This window comes from Solea senegalensis, linkage group LG8 (assembly GCF_019176455.1).
Source record: "Solea senegalensis isolate Sse05_10M linkage group LG8, IFAPA_SoseM_1, whole genome shotgun sequence".
Taxonomy (NCBI): domain Eukaryota; kingdom Metazoa; phylum Chordata; class Actinopteri; order Pleuronectiformes; family Soleidae; genus Solea; species Solea senegalensis.
In genome coordinates this window covers 4,449,009-4,476,916 of record NC_058028.1, presented here as the reverse complement: position 1 = coordinate 4,476,916, position 27,908 = coordinate 4,449,009, and the positions used below count along the sequence as shown (strand labels likewise).

Sequence of the window (27,908 nt, the reverse complement as noted above, 5' to 3'; positions counted from 1 at the left end):
ACAAGTGTTCCGACCCAAACAGGAGAAGACAAAAACAGCAGAACACTCTCCTCTAATCTAACGAGCAGTCTGAGAATAAAACCCCCATCTCGGTGGCTATTTCAGTCTTAACCTGATCAGCCTTTGTTCTGGATACAGCACGACCAGACCCAGAGGGAAACGCTGTTTCCATTCATGCATTATCATCCTAAACCTAATGAAAGCTGGTAATTGTCAGACGCTCTGTTCTCTGTCTCTTGTGGTTGGATCTAATTGACGGTGAGGGCTTGAAGAGTCATTTTCAGAAAGGTGAATCCGGGGTCGGGCTTGAATGGAAGACGATGGGAAAATGGGGATTTTCCTGAGGAGTCCATGTCTCAAAGCAGCCCTTCTTCAATAAAACATGATGTCAATCTTGTAAATGATGCCACATTTTACAGGAAAAGATACACATGGGTGGACACCAGTGTGATGGACAGCTGCTATTGTCCAATCGGAGCCTCTGAACGTTTGATTTTGCAAAACATCAACACTGTGGTCGGCCAAATGCTCGACCAGGTTCTTATGGGGCCACTTGAATTTCCCTCGTGACTCTTGAGTGGACACATGATTTTCGAGTGATAGTTCCACTCGAGTCTGAAGACATAAGATCATGCTGTCAGTTCTCACAGTGTCACTAGAAACCAACTCCCTTGGAGATATTTCCAAGCACTGCAATAAACAGTGCAGCCACAGCCTTGGAAAACATGCGGTATGTGAGTCAAGGTTTTGTGAGTGTTCAACTGAGGTTTATCTACATCTATATATATATATGTGTATATATAGAAATACAAATAACCACACTTGCCCAACAATGGCACAGAGGAAAAAGGTGACGACATACAGTAACACAGCACAGCTCACTGCGCCTTCAGAAACTAATTTGTGGTGAGATAATGACACGGTTCAACACCGCCAGATATTGCGAGCGGTCCCTTTCTCAGACTTGACGGTATTGTTCTGTGGCAGTTAATGGCCCCAGACTGAGGATATGACTTTGCTGTAGGGCTGCAGATGAGACGAGGGATTAGGCGGACAAGAAGTTCCCATGATTGTTACAGTAGATAGCAGGATTTCTGAGCCAGGGGGCCCCCTTATTCCACAGGCCTGGAGAGTTTTCAGTGTGGTTGCTACAACAGGAGGTCTGCTCAGTCGGGGATCAGAGGGAGCGAGAGAGCGCTCTCACATACATGAAATATCTACAAGTTTAGCTCCTGTCAGAGACACCCCCCCGGTCGGGCGGTGTGTTTATTTTCGCACACGAGACTGACGGCGTTGTAACCGACAAACAAAGCCGTCCTCACGTTGCCATAGAGACGCTGGGAAGTCGGCGGACAGAATCGGCATTGGAGGTGGAACTGTTTCCAATTGTCCTCTATTTATCCCATGGCCTGGTTTGGAATTCAGATGAGTTGCTTTCGGGGGTTGTTTAGAGTCACAGCGTATATATATATATATCGAGCCGCGCGAGGCGCTCCCTTCGCGCTGCCCCTCTGGACGGTTGCCATGGTTACCAGTGGTGGTAAATGAAGTGGCATTTTCACGGGGGCTTGGTCGAACCGTCCCGGTCTTTAAAGGAGTGATGTGGAACCACCAGTTATTGACTTTGTGTACTTTTATATTCTTTGCACTCTCTGGCAAATGAGGACGGAGGGGGAGGCGCTCGATAGTTTTCAAGCAGTTACATCAGAGTGAAATCAATGTTTGGACGAGGAGTCTCCTGCCAAGGCTCTCTCATGCGTGACAGTTGGAGGACTGATGGTGATGGACCGAATTAATCAAATTACAAACTAGAGTAAGCACTCAGCCTCAACCAGAGCTGCTCATTTTCCCACAGTGTCAATACCGTTCCCCATCTCCAAAGGTTAGCGATTGATTTTCTTGAAAACAAATCTGGATCCAGATCACCACAAAATCTCTTAACGTCTTCCTTTAGGCCATAATCAACATCCCCATAAAGGTTTATCTGAATCCAGCCAATACTTCTTGTGTTATGCTGCTTAAAAACAGACAAACACGGCCAAAAACACAACTTCTTTGGCAAAAGTAATGACAGAGACATTTTAATTTTCTTCACAAGCCTCTTAATCCACAACACCTTGGAAATGCAGTACAAGAAAGTGGTACAGTCAAAAGTCTGGCTACCTGCAAAGAGGTTCCACAAGATCTTTGTCCAGAAAGTCATGATCTCTCTTCACCGGAGAAATGTCGATTGGAAATTGGGAATCTGTGGGGAAAAGAAACGGAGCAGATCAGCATTATTAGGGAAAGATCTAGAAACCACAAGCTTTTCCACACGAACACTGACACACGGCTGGGCAACCGTCAAACCCGCTTTGTACGCAATGCTAATGAAGAGAGACGTAATTTGCCCAAATAATGACAGTGACTCGGGCTACACTGTGCTCGGAGTCCTGAATTTGACATTCCACCACATTTATGTGAAGTCATTACATTTTTATGAAAAGCAGAAACAGCAGTGACTGTTCTTTGGGGGACATAATGTACCACAGGCCTCCGAAACAACTTTATATCACCGATTTCATCATTTCAGAGCTCATCATGAGCGTCTTTTCCAATTAAGAGAAAAAGAAAATACGACTGACAAGTCAGATCTTGACATTTTTATGAGATGCAGCTCAATTTAAAGCTTTTCTCTGAGCTCATGATGTTTTTGTTTTGGGGGGGGGTTGTGCTCTGCTAACATGACAGCATCAGTAGCAGAGATCCCAATTTAATAATGTCTTAATGAATGGTTTTTTTTGCGTCATAAATGTTTTTATGGTAAATGATATCTTATTCCATAGCAATACAAACGCACTTATTTTGAAATTCGGTGAAATGGCTTCACAAATATAGTTATATCAAGAATATCTTGATATAATATACTGAGTTTGAGACCCCTGCTCTAGAGTGAAAGTAAATTTACACTAAAAATACAATATTTTTTTTATATTCTACGTGACCATAATCTCTATAAAATACTTACATAGCCGTTACCTTTAATTTCAGATGACGTGTTTTTAATGCTTTAAAAATAGGATATTTGTTAGAAACAATAAAATTGCCAATAAATATTGTCCAATTCTGCTGTAACACAAATAACAGGGCTTTAAAGTGAAGAAGAGTTGTTAACTTGTACAACTTTATGCAACAGCCTTTAAAACCAGGAAAAGACATCTTTTTACCCTAAAAATATATTTTTTTCTATATTCTACCTGATCATAATCTATATAAAATACTTAAAACATAGCTGTTACCTTTAATTTTAGATTCTTTTACTTTTTAATGTTTAAAAAAAAAGGATATTTCTACATGTTAGAAACAATGAAATTGCCAATAAATATTGTCCAATTCTGCTGTAACACAAATAACAGGGCTTTAAAGTGAAGAAGAGTTGTTAACTTGTACAACTTTATGTAACAGCCTTTAAAACCAGGAAAAGACATCTATTTACCCTAAAAATATATTTTTTTCTATATTCTACCTGATCATAACCTATATAAAATACTTAAAACATAGCTGTTACCTTTAATTTTAGATTCTTTTACTTTTTAATGTTTAAAAAAAAGGATATTTCTACATGTTAGAAACAATAAAATTGCCAATAAATATTGTCCAATTCTGCTGAACCACAAATAACGGGGATAAAAGTGAAGAAGAGTTGTTAATTTGCGCAATTTTATGTTATGTTATGTTTATGTTATCATGAATAGCTCATTATTTGCCCACTTTTACTCATTATCAAAACCGCGACCAGGCAAAGACATGAAAGACACGTTTGATAGCGATATAATAGCGATTTATGCCACAAGCCTGTGTCCAAAACACAACATCCAGAACATCCGGTTGCATTTCCAGCAGCCTTTACCGGCACAAAACACTGGGCAGTTCTGTTCCTACTATCTAGAAACTGTCAGCAAACAAATGTATTGCACCAAAGCACATCAAACGTCTGGCGCCAACGCAAAGATCTGAGGGAGCAGAGTTTCTTTAAGCTCTGATAAAAGCCCTTTCTTCCCATGACTTCAGTCTTGAAGCAGCGCAGAGACGACATGTTTATGTAGTAACCGTAGCTTGGAGAAGATTAGGGTCTAAAAGCGGCCGGCGTTCCGCTTCTGTTGTGGTGTCTGGGCGACCCGGAGTCCCCGGACCGAGACCTCCTGAGGACACTTGTGTAAATGAGGCTCATTATGTAAGCGGTGAATGTGGTGTGTCGGTGCCGGTGACGAGGGCGTCGGATCGGGTGACGCTGCAAATAATCGTTCAGTCACAATCGAAAATCAACACCCCCATTAGGTTTCATGCTTAAAGCTGTAGTACGTAACCTTCAAATACAAACAAATGTCTACACTGAAAGCATTGGGGGGGTGAGTACAGACAGACGGATGGACAGACAGACAGAAGCAGTGTTTAGTTATTTTTTGTGATTAAAAGAGTTAAATTATTATAATGACTATATGTATTGACATTTGGATATAAAGTGCTGGAAAAATGTGACTTTGAAAGTGCTTAAAATTGACCTTAAACAAAATGAAATGGTCCATTTCTATGAATTTTAAGTTCTGGAAAGGTTTTAAGCCAATTTACTTCACAGAATAGGTTACATAAATCTTGTCATTCACAGAAATGTTCTGTATCATCAGTGAATCTATGCCGGTGTTCGATGAATGCGTACATGAGAATGTACCGAGTGATTTTTTTTTGTTACCTTCAAAGAGTTGAGCATACTGGGGAAATCCTGCCGCCCTCAGCCAGTCGCACGCCTCTTTCGCCTCAATTTCTGAAACACAAGAACATTAAACACTTGAGTAACATGCCGCCTTACATAACTGCGTGTTGTCTCTTTTACTTTGGAGAATTTATTATACGCCAAAATGGATAAAGAGACAATCCCATGACATTATAAGAAGATATTTTGATGGTATTATGTCAATATGACATAATAAGTTAATCAAGTCATCATTGCAACAGTAAATTATTGCACAATAAATCCAGTTAACTATTAAAAATGCGCTTTCTATTCTATTTTATACACATTATATCCTATCTGAATGAGATATCCCACGTTAAAATGACCATGACAATGATCATTTCCTCTGATTATCCATGTTTCACCTCTTGAAATAAGATTAGTGATCTCATTATAAACACGATTACCGGCAGCCACTCGCTCACTATCAATCTCCAACCTGTTGCTGACTCTCTAAAATCAACCAAATAGCTCCAATGTTTATAAAAAATAAAAGACGATGCAGAAATGTGTAGATGTTTGCAATCCAATTGGATTACGGCATATTAACATAAAGAAACTGATAAACTTGAATGGGATTTGTTGGCAGTTATCAAGAAATGCATACATTTCAACTGCTTACAGTAAACTGGATTATTTTCACAATTAATTGGATTTATGCTGATTATGTGGGATTTGATTTACATCATTTGTCAAATCTGGCAAACCTACTCGTGTAATCTCTTTTAAATGCTAAAAATACGCTGTTGTACAATACATGTCACCTTTAAATGAGGAAACTGTGCGGAGAAACAACGATTTGAGGATCCGTTGCGCACGTTTTAATACACATTTCACAATAGTGGCCTAAGTTAATCGCATTTTATGTCCTTTTTTAGATGCTGTACATAATTATCTTGTTTAAGAAGAAGAAACTAGAAATAACTCACATTTAAGGAGACCGAAAAGTCAGAGAACTTGTTTGAAATATCTTAAAAACATACATTATATTACTATGGAGCCGCGACTAACGATTGTTTTCCATAATCAATGAATCTGTCGATTGTTTTCTCGATTAATAGAGGAATCGTTTTGGTCCATAAAATCTCAGAAAAATGTTGATCAGTGTTTGTCAAACCTGGAAATGATCGTGTTCACCAATGTCTTGTTTTTAGAAAATATTCATATTTAAAAAGCTGTGACAATCAGAAATCTTGTTTTTAGTCATGAAAAAAGCTTCAAACTATAGTGTTTTACTACACTTTACTCAACATTCATGGATCAATTGAGAGAATTTAGTGATTATTTGAAGAACAGAGTGTTTCCCTGTAGTCACAAAGCTGCATTATGTCTATGTGGTTAATTACGTAGTACGTAAAATCTATTACACTTAAAAAAAAGTCAACAAAGCACAGATTTTCAATTAAAATAGTGTTCTTACCAGTTCCAACGACACAACAGTCAAACTCTCTCCTCAACACAAAAAATCAAAAACCATCACGTCCAAGAAAACATAACACAACAACAAGCTGCGCGGACGACGACAATCTGAGGTCGCGGTGGGAGCTCCACTGTCACACTGAGCCTCTGAAACACGAGCCACGCTTCATTCATCACGCGCCGCCATAACGCGTAATTACCACCACCGCAGTAGCCTCGCACTGGAGATCACTGCTATCGCCTGAACTGTTGGATCCGCGGCTCACCTACGCACCGGCGTCACTGGGAAAGATCAATAAAGCGCGACATTGGGCTTCAGTCGGAGCCACAACTGAGTCAATATTAACATTTCCCTGTGTCCTTGGATGACGAGAGGGAGGAGAAAACAACAACATACAGTTTAACCAGCATGTTAAGTCAACATGTGGAGCCTCTCTGCTCTGTTCCCACCTCTATCATCGCTAGAGTTTCTGTCACCCCTCCCAGGTGGATAATACCAGGCCTGTGTGGCCAGAGCTCAGCCAGTGTCGTCCTCCTCCAGTGTCCCACAACCACAGGTTGGACCACTGGGAGTGAGTAACACGAGCTGGGAATTCCTCCCCGATTGGCATTCTGTAACGCGACACGGAGACATTCTGTCCTCTCATCCTCTTTCTCTCTCGCTCTCAGGAAATCTCTTGTGGATAAAAGGGCTGGGGCGGGCATCGTGCCAAAGAATGAGAACTTGTGAGTGTTTGCTCTCCACAAAACCCCGCAGCTTTTAAAACAAGCGCATACAGTATAAAATTACAGCTGCACAATGAGATGAAACCCAGTTTGGCTGTGACACAATGGCCCAGTTACAGCTAAATGTGGCAGAGGGTGGTGTGGAGGAGGTGGAGAGCGGATTTGACTCTCGTCTCTTTTTTTTTCATTTCGCTTTTACGCAATGCTAAAAGGACACGGATTATGCAATTCATCGCCGAGAGATACAGCGTGTCACGCAATGTGTCTGCAGGGGAGAGATAGATGGCATAAGTGCGCCAAAAGTCACCACCGTTTTAAAGGCTTTTACGGTCCAGCGAAATCTTTCCAGAGTCTTGTCCGTGAGGTTTCAGCTCATGTTCTTGTGGAAAAACAATAAATCAAGTTCATGCATTCATTCATTCTTATTATTATTATCATTATTATATTACCTCCAACAAGGAAGCTTTGTTTGAAGCAACCTCCTGTGTACAGTTTTTGACTGATCAATCGGAATTATCCGAGGAATGTTTACGTTTCTGATTTTTCGGCTTCTTTAATGTGAATATTTTCTAGTTTCTGTGATTTTTCAGCTTCTTGTATATGAATATTTCTACTTTCTTTGATTTTTCAGCTTCTTAAATATGAACATTTCTACTTTCTTTGATTTTTCGGCTTCTTAAATGTGAATATTTTCTATTTTCGTTGACTTTTCATCTTCTTAAACGTGAATATTTCCTAATTTGAAATAGGCGGAAATGACACAAATGTGTTGTTAACCAGCTTCATAGTCATCAGACTGATGTCAATATTGGCAGAGTTTGTGGTATTGGTGGTGGCCACACAAAATGAAATAGGGGGTATTGTGCCATCCCTATAATCTATCCACTGATGAGAAAAACATTTCAAGAAATTAATCAGATTAGAATGAAATTTGGCACGTCTATACAGGATCAGGACACTAGTATCAGACTAAGTTTATTCCGTGGTACGGATTACGTGGAAATTCAAATTTAGTCCCATTGAACAAGTTCAGACGTCTCAGCGACATGTTCACAGATCAGGATGAATTTTGTCATGTTTAGGTAAGATGGTTATAGTTTAAATCAGGTTAAGTTCTACACAGATCCAGAAAGTTCTTCTGGATCCAGTGGATGAAAATGTAAACGTTTCAGGTGCTCAAATGTTCAAAGCCTTTGGCAGAGGTTTATACTCTGTGCTCTTTTTTTTTAAATCATTATAATCTTAATCTCTGAGGTGAAAAAATATCTCTTTTACAAGCATATTTACCAGAGTTAAAGCCAGTTTCTAATGACAAAGAAAACGGTCAAATTTACCTGAAACTCCTCAAATGTCAACCAATATCCGTGTATGTTTTAAAACACATTTCACGTTTCAGCAGAAACAGTTGCATGACGGGTAAAACGGACCAAAATTAAAACATGATAAAAATGACAATCTGTTCATTAAATGTCAGACAATGTCCTGTTTCATTCCACAAACTAAAAATATTCAATTTGTAACCATTTCTTTGTCATATTTAGCGACAAAACAGGAAATAATTCACATTTAAGGAGCTGGAATTTCAGAGAACTTGTTTTACATTACATTACATTAAGTATTTGATGAACAGAGTGTTTCGCTGCAGTTGCAAAGCTGCATTATAGTGTCTATGTGGTCAATCACGTAGTACGTAAAGTCTATTCTTTAAAAAAGAAAAGGTAAATAGAGCACAAACTTTCAATTAAAATAGTGTTCTTACCAGTTCCGTCACTTCTTTAAAAAGCCACACTAAATGCCAACCAATGTCCGTATTTACATCTTTTAAACTACTAAACTGTAAACGACACATTTGTGCCGATGTTTTTACAACCTCGCCACTTTACTACCTGCCATTTGAAAGACACATATTCTTCTGTCATAAAAAAGACATAAACATGACTCTTTTGGTGCTTTTTAAATTACTTTTAATGCTCATTGAAATAGTTTTTCTATTATTCCAATATCTGACCTGTTGATTTTGACCAATAACCGAGGCAGATACTGATTATTATTGTTGTTTGTGTAAAGTTTCCAGAATCGTTCAAAAGAGATAAGAGAGACTTGGCTCATCACTGAGGCATAAAGGCCTTAACTTGTCCTCCCTCCAAAGATCCTTCCACAAGCAAGGAAATCGCTGCGTACTTACGGGATATTTTCATCATAAAGACAGCGCGAGGGTGTTTCATAAATCCATAAAGACTCGAGCGTGTCACAGCAGCATCTTCATTCCCACGCCGAGCCACATTCCTGCTCCCTCTCCGAACACAGCTTGCAGTTTGAACTCACAACCCACAAGCTCCGTCTTTCTCCTCCTCTCTTTCCATCTGCCCCCAACCCCACCATATGCCGGTCCCCAACACTAAATCTCTCCTTCAGCCCACCCCTTCCTGTGTCAGGCTGCCTTAACGTTTACCCTCCTTCCCTCCCTCCCTCAGCTCCTCACTTCCCTCCTACCCACAACAACTCCTCCAAACCCCACTCAGCACATTTCTGACACGTTTCTCAAGAAAACACAGAGGATTAACCCCTCCTTTAATAATATATTCTTTTGTTTTCCATGCATTTTGACATTTTCCTTTCAAACAAACATGAGTCTTTGTGTCCCAGTAGATCAAAGACAGAAATGGAAAAAACACAGGCAGCAGAAAGTCGGGGAAAACCATGACATAAACCCGTCAGCAGTCAGCTGCAGTGAATCACGCCGAGGCATTCCGACCCCGCAGGACTCCGCACTAAGACATCATCAGAGTGATCCACTCTCAGCCTCTTTCACAGATCTGAGTCAGCGGAGTCAGACGACAGCGCGAGTTCACGCCAAACAGAGAACGACTCGCTCGCAGGACATCAGAAAAGACACTTTCTCAAACAATATCGGATAAGAGATTTCACACGTAAGACCTGAAAACACAGTCCGCAGCTTCAGGAAGACAATCAACGTCTGCCTCGTGTGTTTTCACACCACGTTACCTGTGCGTGAAAAGAGAGTTCTTCCTACTTTGTTTCTTCTACTTCCTTCCCTCTTTCAGTCAACCTTTAAATTGACGCAAATGCTGTTGGAAAGTTGTTAAAAAAAAGCGAAATTTTCTACATTTTAACTAAACTCGTGGAATTTTAAAGTCATTCTCCTGCCATTTTAACGCCAAATTTGTCGAAGTGCTGAGGCCACGCCTTTTGACCTAAAGAAAATCTTTTGATAACTTTTAATCATCAACTTGTCTAGAACGTATGGACCGAGTTTGGCGCAGCTAGCTCAAACGTGCTAGGACAAATTTGTTCAAATGCGTAGACTTGCCATTTTTGTTTTTCCAAAATAGCTGACGTCTGGGTTGGTGGAGCTAATGGAAGTGCATTAGAAATCAGTTTGGAATGATGAGAGCAACGAGAGTACCAAGTTTGGTTAAAATCGGAATAACTATGTGCGACTTAGACATCCTAAATTTAGGATTTAGGATGGCACTCTGAGCAGATCTGATCATTGGCCGGCAGTCTGGCAACAAAACGCATAGTACGTACTCTGCCCTAGTAGGTACTAAAAGAAAAGTACCTGGTACTCGAAAAACGTAAGGCTGCAATGATTATTCGAATTAATCGATGACTAGATTAATCATCAACTAATTTGATAATCGATTAATCGGTTTTAGAGGGTTTTTCTTTTTGACAAAAAGAATCATTAAAACTCAAAAGACATTTGAGAACATCATGATTTCAAGGTTTGGTCAACACTGATGTATGAATGTGAATATTTTCCAATCTCAGAATATGAACAATTTCTAATCTCGGAATGTGAACAATTTCTAATCTCGGAATGTGAATATTTTCTAATCTCGGAATGTGAACCAAAAAATAAAAATAATTATTAGATGCAGCCCTAAAACCAAGTACAATCACTAATGGAAACACAACCATGCCGAGTCGAGCTGGTGGAAACACGTCCAATGTGACTGTAATCTACAGCATCTGCTTCCTTTATTGCTAAAACTTTAACTTTAACTGTTTTTTTTAATATCCATTGCTCAGTTCTTAGATTATATCACACTAAGATAAAAAAAAAAGAGAGGAAAGTGTCTAGATAAAATGACCAGCATCTTAAATGTCTGGGCTCGTGATTATTTAAGGACATCACATCGTTCCATGATCCCCCGATAGGCTTAAGTAGAAATCCAGATGAAGGCCCCTCACGTCTCTTTGTGACGCTTCTGCCATTTCCTCTTGTAAAACACTTCTCTTCTGACCTGCTGGAGCCAGGACTCGATATAAAGACAGACAGACAGACAGCGGTGACGCAACAGGATCCACTCTGGCCAACCTTCACGAGACACTTTAAACAGTCACAGGCCCTCGGCACACATATCGCCGAGCGGCTCTGAAAGCCCTCAGAAAACAAACCGTTTGAATTTATAAAGTACTAACTAACTGTACACAGGGTTACAAATGTGTCTGTCCATTCCTCCTCCTCCTCCTCCTCCTCCTCCTCCTCCCCCACACGCCGCCGCTCCGTGGCAGAGACGACGGCGTGAATCAGCCAGACGAGGCGGCCCAAACACATCAGTCAAAAACCACACAGACTACAACGCAGCACTGAAGCGGCTTTTATCAGAAACACCTGGAGCACAAAACACACACACACACACACACAGAGAGAGAACGAGACAATCATATGGACAGAGAGGAAAAAGATTCCAGAAGTAGCCGGCTGGCGGAGAGAGGTGTCATCACACTGTGAGGAATGAAGGAAAGGCCTCTCTCTTCCTCACCCCCTTCCTCTCCCTCCTTTATGATGCTAATTACACACAGACACTCAGTCACCCAGTCAACAGCCTTTACTGTAAAACAGTAAGACGAGACACACACACACACACACACACACACTGTCCCATTGAAACCACAACATCTGATGTGTCATGTGCCCAAAATTAGCCCCCGACATTTCCCCGTCTGTCTCACAGCGCACAGCCGCAGGAAGCTGCGATCGTGGCGAGAGCGTAATCGCAGGAAACGGAGCTGAAGGACTGAACGAAAATGTCCAAAAGTAATTGTCTTATCATCTGAAATAGTTAAATTATACTAAAGTGGCAGCATCCGCCTGTGATGTTCTCAAATTCTTTGTTATTTATTTGTTTATTTTCACTTATTTTAATCACAAAAACAATCAATGATCAGAACACTCGATTATTCATCGATAATCCCGCATGTACAAGGTTTTTATTTATTTAAATGATATGAAATGGCTGCGTCTGTCGGTTGTTTTCTCCAAAATATTTGGACCAAAAAATGTCTTCTTTTGCCCACAAGTGAAAATGTATTCATTGATTTAAATTTAATCTTTTTGTGGAGCAAAGGAAAACAGAAAATATTCAATCATTTCATCCTTTTTCCCAAGGTTAGATTATATAATAAGAAAAAGAAGAAGAATCCAATGAAACGTTCAAGAAAACTAATTGAAAAATCAAAGCAGAGATGTGAAATATAAACAGATTCCGTGTAAAACAGTTGCCAAAAACCCCCTGATAAAATCGAAGCGTTCCAATAAAAATGTGTTTTGTAAGCGAGACTTAAACAAAGACTTCACTTCCTCCTCCTGAGGAACAAAGTGCTGCATTATGTCACGAGCAGAACAGTAGCCGTCACTCACTATTATCACAACACTTCACAGCAAGTCTCATCCTCTGTGAGGCGGCGCGGCGGCGAAACAAAGGACGGCAGTCAAATCTCGGAGATTATCTGTCCTCAAAGACGAGAAACAACACTGGGCCTTTTGTCAACGCGACTTTATTCTTCGTGTAGTAATTGACACATGAGCCGGCCGAGTAATTACAGAGTCTGTGTTGAATCACGCACAGACTTCCAGCCGCTTCATTTGATCCTGTGCTGTGTGTGTGTGTGTGCGACACAGAGGAGACCTGTCCTCATCCCCGTCCACACGGGGGGACGCAGGTCTACAATGATCAGCTCCAAGGCGGCGGCGTTGGTTGCCAAGATACCCAAAGTGAAATTTCCTCAAATACAAATGAGTGACTGAGTCTCGGACCTGTGGTCCACGGTGACCTGTGGAGTCCGGATCCTTTCAGCGGACCTCAGCGTCTCCAGCAACAAGAGGGTACCACAAAGATCTCATGGACTCCTGGAGGACAAACACAGATGCCAGCTCAGGGAAAAAGAATCCGCGGTTCCGTATATCGTACGGACTCCATCCCGTATTTCCGTAAATCTTGTATTGCGAGGGATCATTTAATGTCCCAGGCCAGGTCATGAATTCCGTGGTTATGTATTCGTGGAGATCTACGTATACGTCCCTGTAAGTCCATGTCAACGTAGCGTTCCACACATGCGGACTCAACCTCTCCATCCATTCCGGGAGCTTTTCTCGTATAATCTTTAACTTAAGTTTCCATGGCTGCCAATTTCCTTGATTGGAAAGATGCAGACTCCCCCTTGTGGCAATTTAAAATAAACCACTAGGGACTACATGGAGGCGAGCTAGACAGCATTTTCAAGTCACTCGTTTGAAGGTTAAATTTTCCATCCATCCTTGATTAAAATGTCCAAAACCACGTCATAAATTCCGCATTCCGTATCCGTTGAGAGTTACGTTAGCGCACATACGTGCCCATTGTTCCTGAAAGCATAAAATCCATGTCAGCCAGGTGTTCCGCGTGCTTATTCCGCATACTTTCTTCATCGATTGGACCGTGTTATGCCATTCGGAGTCTCTACGGAGAGATTTGCTCGCATTCAACGACGTAGGGTTAGTACGTACCACTGCGGAAATGAGCGGATGACGAAGACATCGAAGACCAAAACGAACACGTCTAAAAACATACAGTATTTGAACATTCAGGTACAACTGGGCCAGATTCTTTCCTCTGTATTTGCTGTGTTTACTTTTAAAAAGTTCAACCAAAGAGAATCAATAACAGTGAAGTTTCAGGGAAGAGCAGGGGATTTACAAGAAGGTGAATGTGAAAATAAGCCTAACTTAACGTTTCAATTTCAGCTCATAGTGGAGTTGTGGCCAATAACAAGCAGTCATTGCTGTGTCAACTGGCCTTTTTTTATACCTACAACATATATACTGGTACTTGTACACTGAATATTGGTTCAAATCACAGGAAAAGATATGGGAAAAACTGCACTGACCTTAACCATAACCAATTCATGACTAACCCTTGAATAATCTTAACCTAACCTAATCTTAGCTCTAATCTTAACCAGTTCCTCAGAAATGAGGTTCCGCCTCATTCATTAGGACCAGGTTGTGGTCCCGACAAGGTCAGTGTTTATGCCAGAAAAGGTCCTTTAGACGTAATGAATACAAGCACGCACACACACACACACACAGCCAGAGCTCATTGATTCTGAGGGTAAATAACAGAAGTATGCGAGCTGCTGTTGTTGACCGTAGCCAAAGCCTGCTGGGTCAAAAGTCATCGGGGCTGTGTTTTCCTCCTGAGGTTCCTGTATTGAATTCAAACAAGAGCATCACAGCTGTGGTAACACTCTCCTTCACCTCTGAGGGGACACCCAGAGAGAGGAGCCTTTCATCTGCAGGGTCAACAGCCCATACACTCTCCCTCTCTCTGCCCAGAAAATCTGGAGATACCGGTCAAACATTGCCAGGTCACATGCTGTGTTGTGTGTTTATACGGATTATCCTTCAAATCATTTCAAATGTCTTTATTATTAAAAATCGAGTTTCTATCATTAGGGCTGTGCAATTCTTTTAAACCTGCGTTTCAATTTACGAGTATGGTCCCAAAAAACAAAAATAAACGAAACAAAACGATAACTTATTATATTTTATTCTGAAAATAACTTTTAATGTTGCAGTGGCGTCCGACTTCCTGTCCCCGAGCACACAGCGTGAGTAAAGATATATACAATCTACAAAACTCTATAGTTATTTTGAGGTCATTTCAAAAGGTTCCTTCAATATTTCTTTTTTTTTTACGTGCAATAAATTCCATTTGTTTCAAGTTACTATTTTAAAAGGCTTCATTTAATCATTGTTCAGCCCTAATTTAACAAACTTAAAATACAGATATGTAAAAGCTGGGTGAGATGCCCTGAGATCAAATCAATCAATATGAATTATTATGATATATGTATATAATGTATTATTTATTTTTCACTCCAGAGTGAAAGAAACCAGTTTAAGTTTATTAAAACCACTTCAAATGTCTAAGATACAACATTTCAAACTGTTAGTTTTGTCCTTTTGTGAGTTTTAGGCAGTGAATGAGTGAGGATATGATAAAAATCATGACTGAACAAAAAAATAAACAATTAGAGATTCTCATAATAAAAAGTCAAAGCTGATTTATTCGGCCTGAGAAACACAGTCAAAGTCAACATGGCACTGACACTGCTAAAACCGGGTCAGGATGATCCAGTAAACACGAAGGAAAAATCACTCCACGTCGTTTCCAAAAGTAGACACATCACCATCATACGTGCGCCAATAAACCCGGGGAGAGAAATGGAAAAGATGATCAGAGCGAGGCCTCAGGTCTCATCCACAGCCACAAATAGCTTTTCACTGAAGGATTTATAAATTACCTCTGAACCCTGGCTGGTAAACCGATCGCCGTCTGGAACCGTGTCGAGTGTCACAGCCGGGATGACAAATAATGGGATGTGATGTTTGGGGTTATTTTGCCTCTGAATAAAAAGCCAAGGCTTCAGAGTTCAAGCTGTTGCCGTTTTCATCAAAGTTTCTCACACTCAAACACATGTGGATTCCCCCGAGTTGATTTAGCAAAAACGAAGCCAGAGAGAGTTGTCGATACACACTCACACTAATAGTGGGGGGTTTTCCACGATGCAGTTCTGTTTTCATAAAATAACTGAATATTTATGAAAGCGTGAAAAATTATTATATGTAAATCACATTCTACAGACTGAAGGAAACAACCTGCAGCTAAGGCAGCGGGATGGCTAGTACCTGGTGTTTTATTTTCGAGGTTCTAAGCGAGCGGCGCCGATACTAAAAAGACAACGTGCGTTAATCTCCAACATTTAGCAAAGGAAGTGCCTAAAATGTCAATATTTAACAGACGAACGTGAGCCGAATTGGGGTGCTAGCAAGCTAAAGCTGCCTACCTAACTTGTAAACTTGTAAAAGATGCTAGTAGAAAAATATCATGAGCATTGTAAACTGTAATGTGATACCCACGCTGTAACCGTAATATCTGCTAATTCTCCAAAATCCTTCAATTACCAGTGGGAGTAATGTTAGCCTCAGGCTAACATGTTGTAGTTGCAGCTACAACATTTTTCTGCTGACTCATTGTCCTCTAAAGTGGCTGTAGATTCGGAGCCAGGCTGTTGAAAACACTTAAAAAGTGTCTTTCTACTAGAAATTTCCAAGGTTTCTTTCAAAAGAACGTACTGTTTCATTTTTAACTGTATGCTGCTTTGATATGATGTTTGAGGGCGTAAAATACCGCGTAGAGCTCAAGATACGTTATGGTAAATTCCCAGTTCTGACTTCCGTTAAATGGAATGCAGCTCTATAACTGATAGCCCTCCCATACCGGCAGGTTCTGGTTCCCGAACCTAATTTTGAACCGAAAACAAAAGTGGTTTGGGACCAGAAAAATTGACATTCTTGAGGAAGAGTGGTATCAGTGGCTCTGTTATATTCTGCGTTGTGAAGACGAGCGTAGAACCAGAACCGCGTCAGTCTGAAAGCACGATGAGATGCATTAGCATGCTAAGCTAGTCAGGTGCTACAGTCCAGTGTACTCTTTTCTGCCAACGAAGCAGGCGTTAGCAGTCCACCAGCATATTTAACGACAAAAACAGAGCTCACATTATGAATTTTACTCTATTTAATTAGTTTTTTAAAGAATAGAAGTGACGTCCCTGCCTTTTATTTGTAAAAATGATTAGCTGTGGTGCAAGTTCTGTCATAAAAAATAGTGTGGATGCGGATTATTGCACATTTTAAAGTGGTTATATGTAATATCTGTGTATAATGTAGCCGACACCACACCACTGAGAGCGCTGCAGCTTTACAGACAGGTGTTCTTCTTCTTCTTCCCCCATTGGTCACACTACAGAATACAGCAGACACTTTCTTTACGAGAAACGGGAACCTTTCACCTCGTGCATCGAGGAAGGAGGAGACGTCTCTGCGAAATTCCCCCAATCCACTCGTCCCACCCGCGCGCTTTACTGGCATCACTCTGAATGGCGCAGAAATCAATCAGCAAGGATTTCTGTGAAATTCATACCGTAACAACTTCCAAAGGCACAATGCTCATGCTAAACACTTCCAGACCCTGGACTGCGGCCATGTTCCCACGCATGTTAAAGTGTTTTCACAACCGTCCTGGAGGCTTTTATGAAGGATTTGCTTTCATTGGTGATAAAAACATCAACTTTGGCTTTCGGAGATTTCCTTCTTCATTTCATTTTCGACGTAGCCCTCCCCACACACACACACACACACGAACCACCACCCAAAAAAAATCACAGACTATTTCTTCAACCCGACATTGATCTTTGCAGAATAATCATCATTGTGTTTGTTGGTCAGCTCAGCTTTTATCCACATGAAAATAAATAAGGGTTCTGGGTGAATAAGCTGGCTGATAACACACATCTGTGAAGATGCTGACCAGGTCTCTTTTCGGCAAAAAAAAACCAAAAACTGATCCCCTGTTGTCTTTTTATTCCCCCTCCTCATGACAAAAAATGTTCTTCTGATGAAGCCAATTAAGGCAAATCTTCCCGGGAAGCACATGAATAGTTATGGTCGTCTGATGGAACGGATAAGGGGAGGTAAATACTTGTGGGCAACTTTGCTGCCTTCAGTCCAGATGTGAGGACTTTTAAAGGCCCGCGGTGTAACATTTGGGAGGGTTTTATGGGCAGAAATGGAATATACTGGCCATAAGTATGTTTTCATATGTGTATAATCACTTTACGTAGCGTTTGAAACAGCCATTTATGTGTTTGCTTTAGGTCCGGGTTGTGCTTACATTCTTACTTGTCCATTTGTGTTATAAATTTATAAAACCGTATAAATTTTGCTTTGCTTTGAGAAGCAAAGCAAAGCTTCAAACTGTGGTACACACACCACAGTTTGAGAACCGTGTTACCCAGTATATGCTCAATCGGTATCTATGGAAACCTCATCGGCTGACCTAGAGCTTGCAGAGGATGTGTGAAGGCCACCGTAGTTTGCCTGGAAAAGGGAGCGGCGATTTGAGCTTTCCCTCTCTTTTCTCCTCCCTCTCCCTCCATCTCTGATTCGTTTGTTCCCTCCTCGTTGTCCCTCGTGTCCTACAGTTGGATTCCTCTCGTCCATGTGGTCTTGCAGTTAACTGCGTCGCCAACAAATCCTGTGCCTCGAGGTGTGTTGTCTTGTGCGTGTTTTTGTTTCTTTTTTTCTCTCCCCTGATTCGATGTCCATACATGTCGTGTTTTATGTCGAGCCGTGTGTGCGCCTCGCCATGTCATGCTGTTTTTCCCACTCATAATATACAGTTGTTGGGCTGTAATTCTTGCTTCCCTTTGATAGTCTATATAAACACTGTAATTTGGTTTTCCGAGAGTGGCGTATAACACAACTAAAGCGGGACAACTATGAATTACTGACACCGACCTCAGATCCTGACTCATGGAGACATGGAAAAAGATTGACTGGAAAGTTAACAGCAGCACGCGTTGCGCAAGCCCGGGGATAATAATCGGTATAAAAATACTGTAAACTAACAAATGATGTCAAGCCACGGCTCAGTAAAGTGCAGGGTGTGGGCAAAAAAAAAAAAAAAAAAAGAGGAGAAGAAAAACATCCAGAAGAAACTCTGCTGGGTCCACCTCCCTTCTGTCATTTGGACCGGATCCCAGAGGGGACAACGAGGGGTTCCCGTCTTCTCTGGGAAGAGGGTAGAGAGAGGGGGCCAATGTCAGAACAAGTGCCCCTACCGTGAGAAAGCCCTCTCAAGACTTTTACAATAAAAGCATGGAGCCATCCCTAGGGGACGCTGGTCCTCATTAACGACATCAAAGTGAACGGCCTCTGGGACAGGACTCGTGCTACAGACCTGCTGACATAATGACTCTGTTAGGACTGTTCACAGCTGGCATTAAAGTGTGACCTGGATGCATCTACTTTGAAATTAGATTGGGGGGAAAAAAAAACTAATAATAGAGTGATCAGTGTTCATATTGTGGCAGTAGATCGTATTATCAACGATCATGAGTTCTACACTGAGGTCACCAGTTTCTTTTGCCCCAGAGTGGAAGAATTCGCCAAATATTTCATACCCTCAGCTGTCAGACAACTAAAATTTTACAAATTTTTACTAATTTTGGTCATCTTTAGGGTCAATTTCACTAATTTCACTAATCTTTGGGATCAATTTGACTCATTTCAGTAATCTTTGGGGTCAATTTTACAAATTTTTACTCATTTCAGTAATCTTTTGGGTCAGTTTCACTTATTTCAGTAATCTTAGGGGTCAATTTTACAATTATTTTTACTCATTTCAGTAATCTTTGGGGTCAATTTTACAATTTTTGTTTTTACTAATTTTAGTAATCTTTGGGGTCAGTTTTACTGAATTTGGTCATCTCTGATTCCAATTTCAGTTTTTCGACATAGGGTGAAAGGCAGGGTCACACCCTGGACAGATTACCAGTCCATCACAGTGTCAATCTAGAGTGTCCAATTTACCTAATCCTTCAGAAATGTCCACATAATCTCTCTGTGTACAGGTTATCCCAGTTTGGGAAATTACTGACATATGGACACTGATTAGTGTCAAAGAGACTTAAAACTGCTGCGGATCAGACAAAGTCAGCTGAGGAGGAACTCTCCCGTCCCCTCGCTGTCCACGATATGTCTCATTTTAGAAAATACCACTAGAAAATAAAGGGTCCATATGTCATGCCATATGTGACAGATTGTGTTCAGACACCCTTAGGCTATAAAGTGAGGCAGCATTAGCTGAATGTCTGTGGGCTGTGTGTGTGTGTGTGTGTGTGCTGCCTTTGTGTCTGTCAGTTTTTCCATTTTCTTGACATGTACTGGCCTGGTTTGACCACAGAGGGGCAGTCAAGTGCTGGACTTCACATGATGTGTACATATGTAGAGTGTAACAGCAAGTATGTCACTGAAATCCAATCATGATCAAACGTTAGTACTTCCACACAAAAGTTAGTTATCTGTACTAAGTGGACTTGTAGGTTTCTTAAAAACTGCAACTTCTTCCAAGAAAATTGAGAGAGAGAGAATCTACATTGAAATAAACCTAAATTTTACTCGGTGAAATGTAAATTTAAATGTAAATATTTGTGATATAAACTGTATTTCTACCTGTTTCGCCAATCCTTAAAACCCCCTAAGCACACGCATTACTTTTCCCTTCATTACATATGTTTTTACCTTATTTGCTTTATCAGTGAAAGTGTTTTCTTGTTTTTTTTCTGGTTCATGTGAATCTGCATTTTCTCTAATCTGTGGAATGTCACAGACCTGAGAACAGGAGAGATTTTCCACGTCGACTCTGTTAATGTGTGACTCCGTGTTCCTGTTACAGTGAAGCCGAGGCATTTGCGAAATCTGCCCTAAGCTAATGATTAGCAGCCGCACGTGGCCGCTGTCAAGTTTACCTCGTCGCTGACTGGAACCAACACACACGGAAACGTGGACAGAGACGAGCTGAGACTGCCACCTACAGGCCAACAATGTGAACACATGGGTGCTTTTTATTCCTAGTTTATTACAAGATTATAAAATCATCGACTCGTTTTTTTTTTGGCTTCTGGTTGAACTGTGGGATTAAGAGGAGGAAGTACAGAGACGTGTTGATAAATCAGATCTGTTCACAGCTCTGTTTTTTATTTGGATTCAATTAGAAATAGTTTTGGCCCAATTTTTTACATCTGCGTCCGTCAGCTGTGTTCACTTTGTCTCTCTGAAACGTCCCTGTTACTATTTAAATACACGACACAAATAAAAGAAAATGGGCGGCTCACACACTTTTCTCACACATGCAGCATCACAAAGAGAGAATGTGCAAACATCAGCGACTTCCAAAACAATCACTCCAAGGATAGTTTCCCTGTCTCTCTCTCTCTGTTGTTCTTTTTTTTTGTTGAGAACACCCTGGAGATGAAAAATCTCAGTAGATCAGCAGTTTTCTGAAACACTTGGATCAATAACAGCGCCACGTTCAAAGTCAACGGCGTCACATTTCATCCTTTATTCTGCTGCTGGGTTTGAACTTCAGCAGCTCACATTTACCACGTCTACCTGAAAAAGTGTAGTGAGGATCCGCCTGTGAGACATTTGTGCTACAGAGGAGTTGACCGGGTGTACCTAATAATGTGGCTAATACTGAAAAAGAAAATCTGCATAATTCTCTTATTTCTGCGATACAGAAAAATGTCAAAGCGGTATAGAAACAAACATGTCTTAGAGATGAAAAAATTTCTCTTTCTACCGTTGTGTATCACACTGCGGGAACATTAGCGCCTCCTTACTCCGTCATACAACATTTTTAAATATAAACTCACTCTCTGTTCGACAAAAAACGCTTCGTGTCGGGGCGCTGACGAGCGGAAGATCGCGGCGCCCCCCCCCCGGCGTGATCATTTACTGCCCTGCGGTGGCGGCAAACGACGTCTGCATAGCAACCACCGAAGTCTTACAGTAGCCAGGCTACTCATGAATAAAAGATGACGTCCAAGTTCACGCAACAACCGAGTCCACGCCATCGCTTATCGCCAGACCCCCGTTCACACAGACGTGGTCTAACCTTGGATGAATTATTCAGCGCTGTGGAGAGGGGGAGAGGAGGAACAAGGGCAACAAGAGTTCGACTGGTTTCACTCTGACGCGTTTCACAAGTGCGTTTCACTGTTACATTTCAAAATACACACAGAACAATGACAACATCCTCCATTTCAGAGCTGCTTTCTCTCCAACAACAATCCATCCACGAGGAGGAGGAGAGGTGAGAGCTCGTCCTCTTAACAAGCTGAAGTGTTTCTGTCCCTCTCTGTGCCAAGCGGTTAAAATCTTCAAGTATGTTATTGCTACACTCATTATCCTGCTTTTCCACAACTGTCTCTCCAATGTAAGTGTAAGAGATGTCATAAAAATGCACCCTGCATTACCGTAGTTGCGTGACGGTTTGTGCTGTCGGGAAAAATTGCAGCGGCTTTTGAAAAGCTGAGAAGTTGCACGTCAGAGTCAACGTGTTGTGGTTATTACGGTCATTTCACTCGCGCTGTCGCAAGAAGACGGCGAATCAGCGTCTCTGTTGCCAGAGAGGAAAGAGTTGGAAAAACTGCCTGGCCTGTTTTTGGACATTGAGACAAAAATGTGTTATACTGCTCAAATCTCAAATTTTACACGCAAAATTGGGTGTTCAACTGCAGTGAGTGTTAACTTTGGCTATGTGGGTTGGTTGTTACAAGTTGGAAATTCCGAGTTCCGACTACAAATGGAACACAGCATGAGTCTCTGGGTTTTATTCAATTACAGATCCAGAATTTGGGTCCTTGGAGATCTGTGTTTGAAGACTATGGCAACCCACCAGATGCAATCTGGGGAGGGTCAAAACATTGTCCAATATATTGAATTAGTTGAAATCACCACAGAATCAATCCTGCCTAAAATACGAATGAACTGACAAGATACAATCTAATCCAATCCAATCCAAAAACCATTAAATTTCGCAAAAATGCTTCACAGTTCATTACAGAGTGCTCCAGGCCCTGATGTTGAACCGTGGTACCTGGGCCTCAGGATCCAGATTAAGTTGTGAGGCTATTATTAGCGGTATAGTTTTTTTCTCTCTCCCTTTTTGTCCCCCATTTTTTCCTTTCGCCCAAACCGGCCGAGGCAGATGAAGAACCTTCCTCTACCGGCCTCGTAACCTCTCCTCACTTTGAATTATCTTCATTCATTTTCTACCTCTTTATCCTTCAAAGTTCAGCTCAGTTTGAGCATAAATCTGCATCCATGCTAACCACAAACCTTACCCGACCTTACTCTACCATTTTAAACCAAGAGAAGGGTGGTGGAGCTATAAAGTACAACTAACAAGAATCAAAAGGAGACAAGGAGGACCCACCAGAGCCTAAAATCTGGGGAGGAGGGTTGAAACATTGTCCAATATCTTGAATGTGAACTTGCTTGACACTTAGCCACTTAAAATTTTGCAAAAAATCACAATATTTAAAAAGACAAAAAAAAAACCTGCCAGTTGGACATCAAAAAACCAAAAGCATGCGAGCACAGCATAATGAACTGTGAATGTAGAAACTGTAGGAACACTGATAAGCGCCAGCAGAGGAGCAACTGCGGCCGACAGCATGTCGACCTGGAACAGTCCAGCCTTTCAGCCATATAAAAGCCACGCTTTGTAACTGCAGCACACAAGAGAGAGAGAGAGAGAGAGAGACGAGCACACAGCTGCCACGCTGCGACTTCTGTCATCAAGACAAGAGACGCAACCAAGAGCTCGACCGTGGTGGTGGTGGTGGTGGCCACTGATGACCTCTCCAGGGCCAGAGATCAGAGCCCGTTGGCTGCACCAGGGTCACGCCGGACAGAGCGTCTTGTCTGAAACACAACAGCCTCTCAATGATGATGTGGGGGGGAACACAAACAGCCACAGTCGACGAGCGAGCGTTTAGTCACGCCGTTCGAGCTTTCAGCTGCTCAAGGTTTCCACTGAGGCACAGAGATGAAGTTCCCAGGACTTTTCCACTGCAGCGGGAACGCATTCACGTCCCAAATATGGGACAATAAATAGTCTGTTTTTCCTCAGAGTAGAAGAAAAGCGCGGGGAAATATCATCTGATGCCATAACTATGTGATTCTTAAACAGTGCATGGGCCTATTTTTATGAAATAATGGATTCATATTTGCTGAAATCACCACAGAATGATAAGACACTCAGTATCAGTATTGGTCCAATTCTGGCGAAAATAACTGGATTGGAAAGTGGAAGACAAAACAAAATATGATCCAAAAATGCTTCAAAATTCTTCACACACTGATTATTTCTTCTTTATAAGAGCAGAATATTTGTTTTAGAGTTGGAACATTACATTTTTGAGACAGCTGGTTATGGTTGGATGGTAAATGCGTAAGCACAAATGTGCTATCAACAGCTACGTGGTTTAAAAATGTAAAAATAAATAAGATAAAAGTGGCATTGAGCCATCCTTATGATGAAAGACATCTCAATTTGTTGCAAAAATGCACATTTTTAGCAACAGCATTGCTAAAATATGAACGTTTGAATTATTATTAGTGAGCTTGAGGCTCAAATGTGAACTTGAAGATATAAAATTCAAGTATTTGGATCACCAGACGTAAATTAAAGCTGCAGTATGTAATGTTCGGTGACTATATTATTTTGGCTGTTTTGGCCTTTGTGAACAGAAATAATGTAAATTGATCAGTTTGCTACGTCTTAATCCTAACCCGTGTAAACAGTGAAGCAAAACTATCAGACCTGACTGAGGGAGCGTTTGTGTTAATACATTAGCAAAGCAGGGGTGGGCAGGGACAAGACACATTTATCTTGTCAAACGCCTGAATGGTCTCTTATTAAGCAGTATAATTTACTTCTGAAAAACTTTCATGGACCCCTTTTTCTTATGGCCATACTGTCAAACACAGGGTTGTTTTTATTATATTTATATTTAAAAATGACATATTACTGTTACATCATTTGACATTTCTATTTTCTGAAGTAACAATAGCAACAACAGATGCAGCGAAAAAGAAAAAAAATCTGGAATCCACATGGGGCTGGCAGGAAGCAAAGCTGACGCAGCACAAAGCTACGAGTACATATTAGTCCATTCCAGATAGATGAAGTCTGAAATACTCCTCCAAAATGTCAGGATCATTTTTTAAAGGAAAAGACAAAACATTCCTCTACAGTAAAATCAGACTCCATCTCTTACTCAACAATCTAAGAATGTAGCAGTCAAACGTCTGTTTTTATCCCTTTATCACACTGCTATTGTTTTATACTCATTCCTCAATGCCGTAGGATTTTTATTTACGTTTATTTGGCTCTTTTGGAAATTCTTGTTACGTCAGACAGACACAACTACTGCAGAACAACCATGAGTCAACAAACTAACAATCAACCCACCATAATGAAGAAATAATCAACATAGTAAATGTTCTGCTGGGTTTTGAAGGCTATGATGTCAGCGCACTACTGCTCCAGGCCGTGGTGACGACCTGTGACACCCAGGCCTCAGGATCCAGATTACCTTACCTTGTCCCTCACTTCTCCTCTGTCTCACATTTTTCCTTTCACCCCAACCGGCCGAGGCAGATGAGGAACCTTCCTGTACCGGCCTCGTAACCTCTTCTCAATTTGCATTATCTGTATTATTGAATCATTTTCTACCATTATATCCTTCAAATGGGCGTCACAGTCTCCACCCAATCCATTGTTTCAGCTCAGTTTGAGCGGAAATCTGCGTCCATGCTACCACAAACCTTACCCGACCTTATTGTACCAGTTCAAACCAAGGGAAGGGTGCCAAAGAATGGAACGGTTGGTACTATTCCTAATGGAAACGCCAAAACAAAACTGCCATACCGTAAAGCGAACCATTCCACTCAGTGGAAACATGGTGCTAGAGCTAGTACGACGAACAAGAAACAATAATGAAAAACAAGGACTTCTGTTGAGACAAGGGCGACGAGGTGAAACTGAACTGATTCGAACAAAACGGGAAGTGAATGTGGAGTTTCCAAAAAAAAAAATGGAGCTAGCAGCGTCCCAGAAACAACGGCAGACATATCCATAGCAGAATTTATGGATTTTCAAAAGGGTAAACAGACTACAGTGGATGGAGCCAAAGACAGTTATGACAGTGAGATACAATGCCGAGGTTTACTTCGGACAATAGCACCGGGATTTTAGTTAGTCCTGGTACTTGTGTCAACAGCTCATCATAGACGACAGAACAAGAACCGACACACATATCTGTGACGGCTTTGAAATGCCATCAAATCGGAAACATGACGAAGACCCCGCAGGCTTCCCTGGAATTCAGGGGGTGAAACAATACACGAGTGACTTGGCCCATCACCGTGGCCCCCATTCACTTTCAACCTGCTAAGTCAACATGGGCCCAGCCAGCTGGAATGCAGGATCCTCAATCCTGCAAATCCACATACTCCTGTAGTCACTCCCTGAAAATATTACCGCTCTACGATCAGTCACATTTCAAACAAACCACCAAATCAAGGTGAGACACACGAGGTATGAGAGGAAATAAGATCCACACGGGGATAATCGACATTCTCCGAGGGACATTTCTAAGAAAAACTGAGGATCACGGAGGGAAAATTGCCCGACTAAGGCATTTAAAGTTTAATTACCCAAAATTAGGTGAGGAAAATTGCATAATGGTGCAGCTCAAGAGAACAGATGTGACAGCCGGGTTACCTTGGCGATAACTGTATAATTCAACATGTGTGAAGAACATTAGAGAAGTCTGAATTCACTTTCTTGTTGCGAAACTAGTCAGAGTAGTTTGAGATTGAATTGGCGGTGACTTGAACGTGTTTTACAGCCTTCGTTTCTTTGTGACTTTCAACATGAAGAAGGTTCTGATTTTGGGCTGCGTATTCTTCTTTTCGTGAGCAACTTGAAATCTTAAAGACATAATTTAAGATGATCTGCTTACACAGCAGATCACCTGTTGTTGATAGATCATCCTATCCCCAAGAATCCTATGGAATCTTACAGAAATATAGATTATTTTCATAACCGAAGAATCAAGTACTGTTTGTTTTGATTGGTCCACAAAATGTTGAAAAATGTCGGTCAGAGTTTTTTCAAACCTGGAAATGATGATGTTCTCAAATGTCTTGTTTTGTGCACAAAACAAAAACGCAGTTTTATCCAGTTTTAGTGATTTCTTTGTCATGGAGCAAAGAAACCAGAAAAAGTTCAAATTTAATAAGCTGAAACCTGTTTTAATTCTTTAAAAAAACAAAACACTTATAGTTAACACAAATAGTTAACATTATAGTAGTTATTCAAACAAATTTTTGACCTTACAAGACAGGAGAGTTTTCGTAAATAACTAAAAAATTCAAATATAGGAAAACAATCGGCTTATCAGTTTAAGTCAGTCCATTTCAGGTTAAAGGTCCAGTGTATAACATTGAGAGGCCAGTTTGGTTCACCATATTTTTACAATAGTCCATGATGGAAAAAGTCAACAGCTTCAGCATCAGAGTTTTGATGCTAAATGAAGGCTACATACTGTAAGTTCTCCAACACGCTGGGATATTCAGCTGCAACATGAGACTACACCAGTTTTACATACTGTACCTTTAACACATCCATTTACTGACTGGAGACAACAAATCTAGGTTTAAATAAATACATTGCGGAAGACTGTAGTGAAATCACGACCCCCAAAAAGAAAAACGGCTCAAACACGACTTTTAAGTTCAGATAAAAGAACCTGAAAACTTGCGGTCATTGTCACCTAAATTGTTGGGTTGCTGTCAAAGCACACATCTGTAATCTGAAAACACATGCCAAGGTTGCATGACTGCACACGCCTGCAAACACCACATCAGGAAGATTTCCCCGCTCCTGAGAAACACGTGTGCACCGCGTACACACACACACACACACATTCCCAGGACATCTCGACACATCAATCCAACAGTGAACCTTTTATCCTTTCACGTCATCGTAACCACAAAACAAGACTCGTGATTCGTCTCAGTCCTCGGTGGTGATGCAGGAAACCTCCGCCACACAAGGAGCGGCTTTATCTGACTGAGAGGAAAGCCGAGCTGTGTGTTGATGTGGTTTCTTTCCTGTTCTTTTTCCCTCATGAAAGACAGAACATCCCTGCATTAAAAACAACAATAATCCGCTATAACTTCCAGGACAAATCCATCTATTTCAGAAACGTCAGAGTGAGA

The 27,908-nt window shown here is 41.1% G+C and overlaps 1 protein-coding gene across 5 annotated transcripts in view; it reads right to left on the bottom strand.

The window, feature by feature from the left end:
- The window catches only part of stard13b (StAR-related lipid transfer (START) domain containing 13b), an 89,957-nt gene that overhangs the window by 8,120 nt on the left and 53,929 nt on the right, over positions 1 to 27,908 (bottom strand). For 3 of the 5 annotated variants that reach the window (XM_044032752.1, XM_044032754.1, XM_044032753.1), the window contains 2 exons: positions 4,730 to 4,801; positions 2,164 to 2,245 (listed from right to left, as the gene is read on the bottom strand). In XM_044032752.1, the coding sequence (XP_043888687.1) occupies positions 2,164 to 2,245; positions 4,730 to 4,801 (154 nt within the window). Of the gene's footprint in view, positions 1 to 2,163; positions 2,246 to 4,729; positions 4,802 to 6,191; positions 6,235 to 9,101; positions 9,279 to 27,908 lie in introns of those variants that run through there. The other 2 variants (XM_044032755.1, XM_044032756.1) reach the window with 2 other exon arrangements.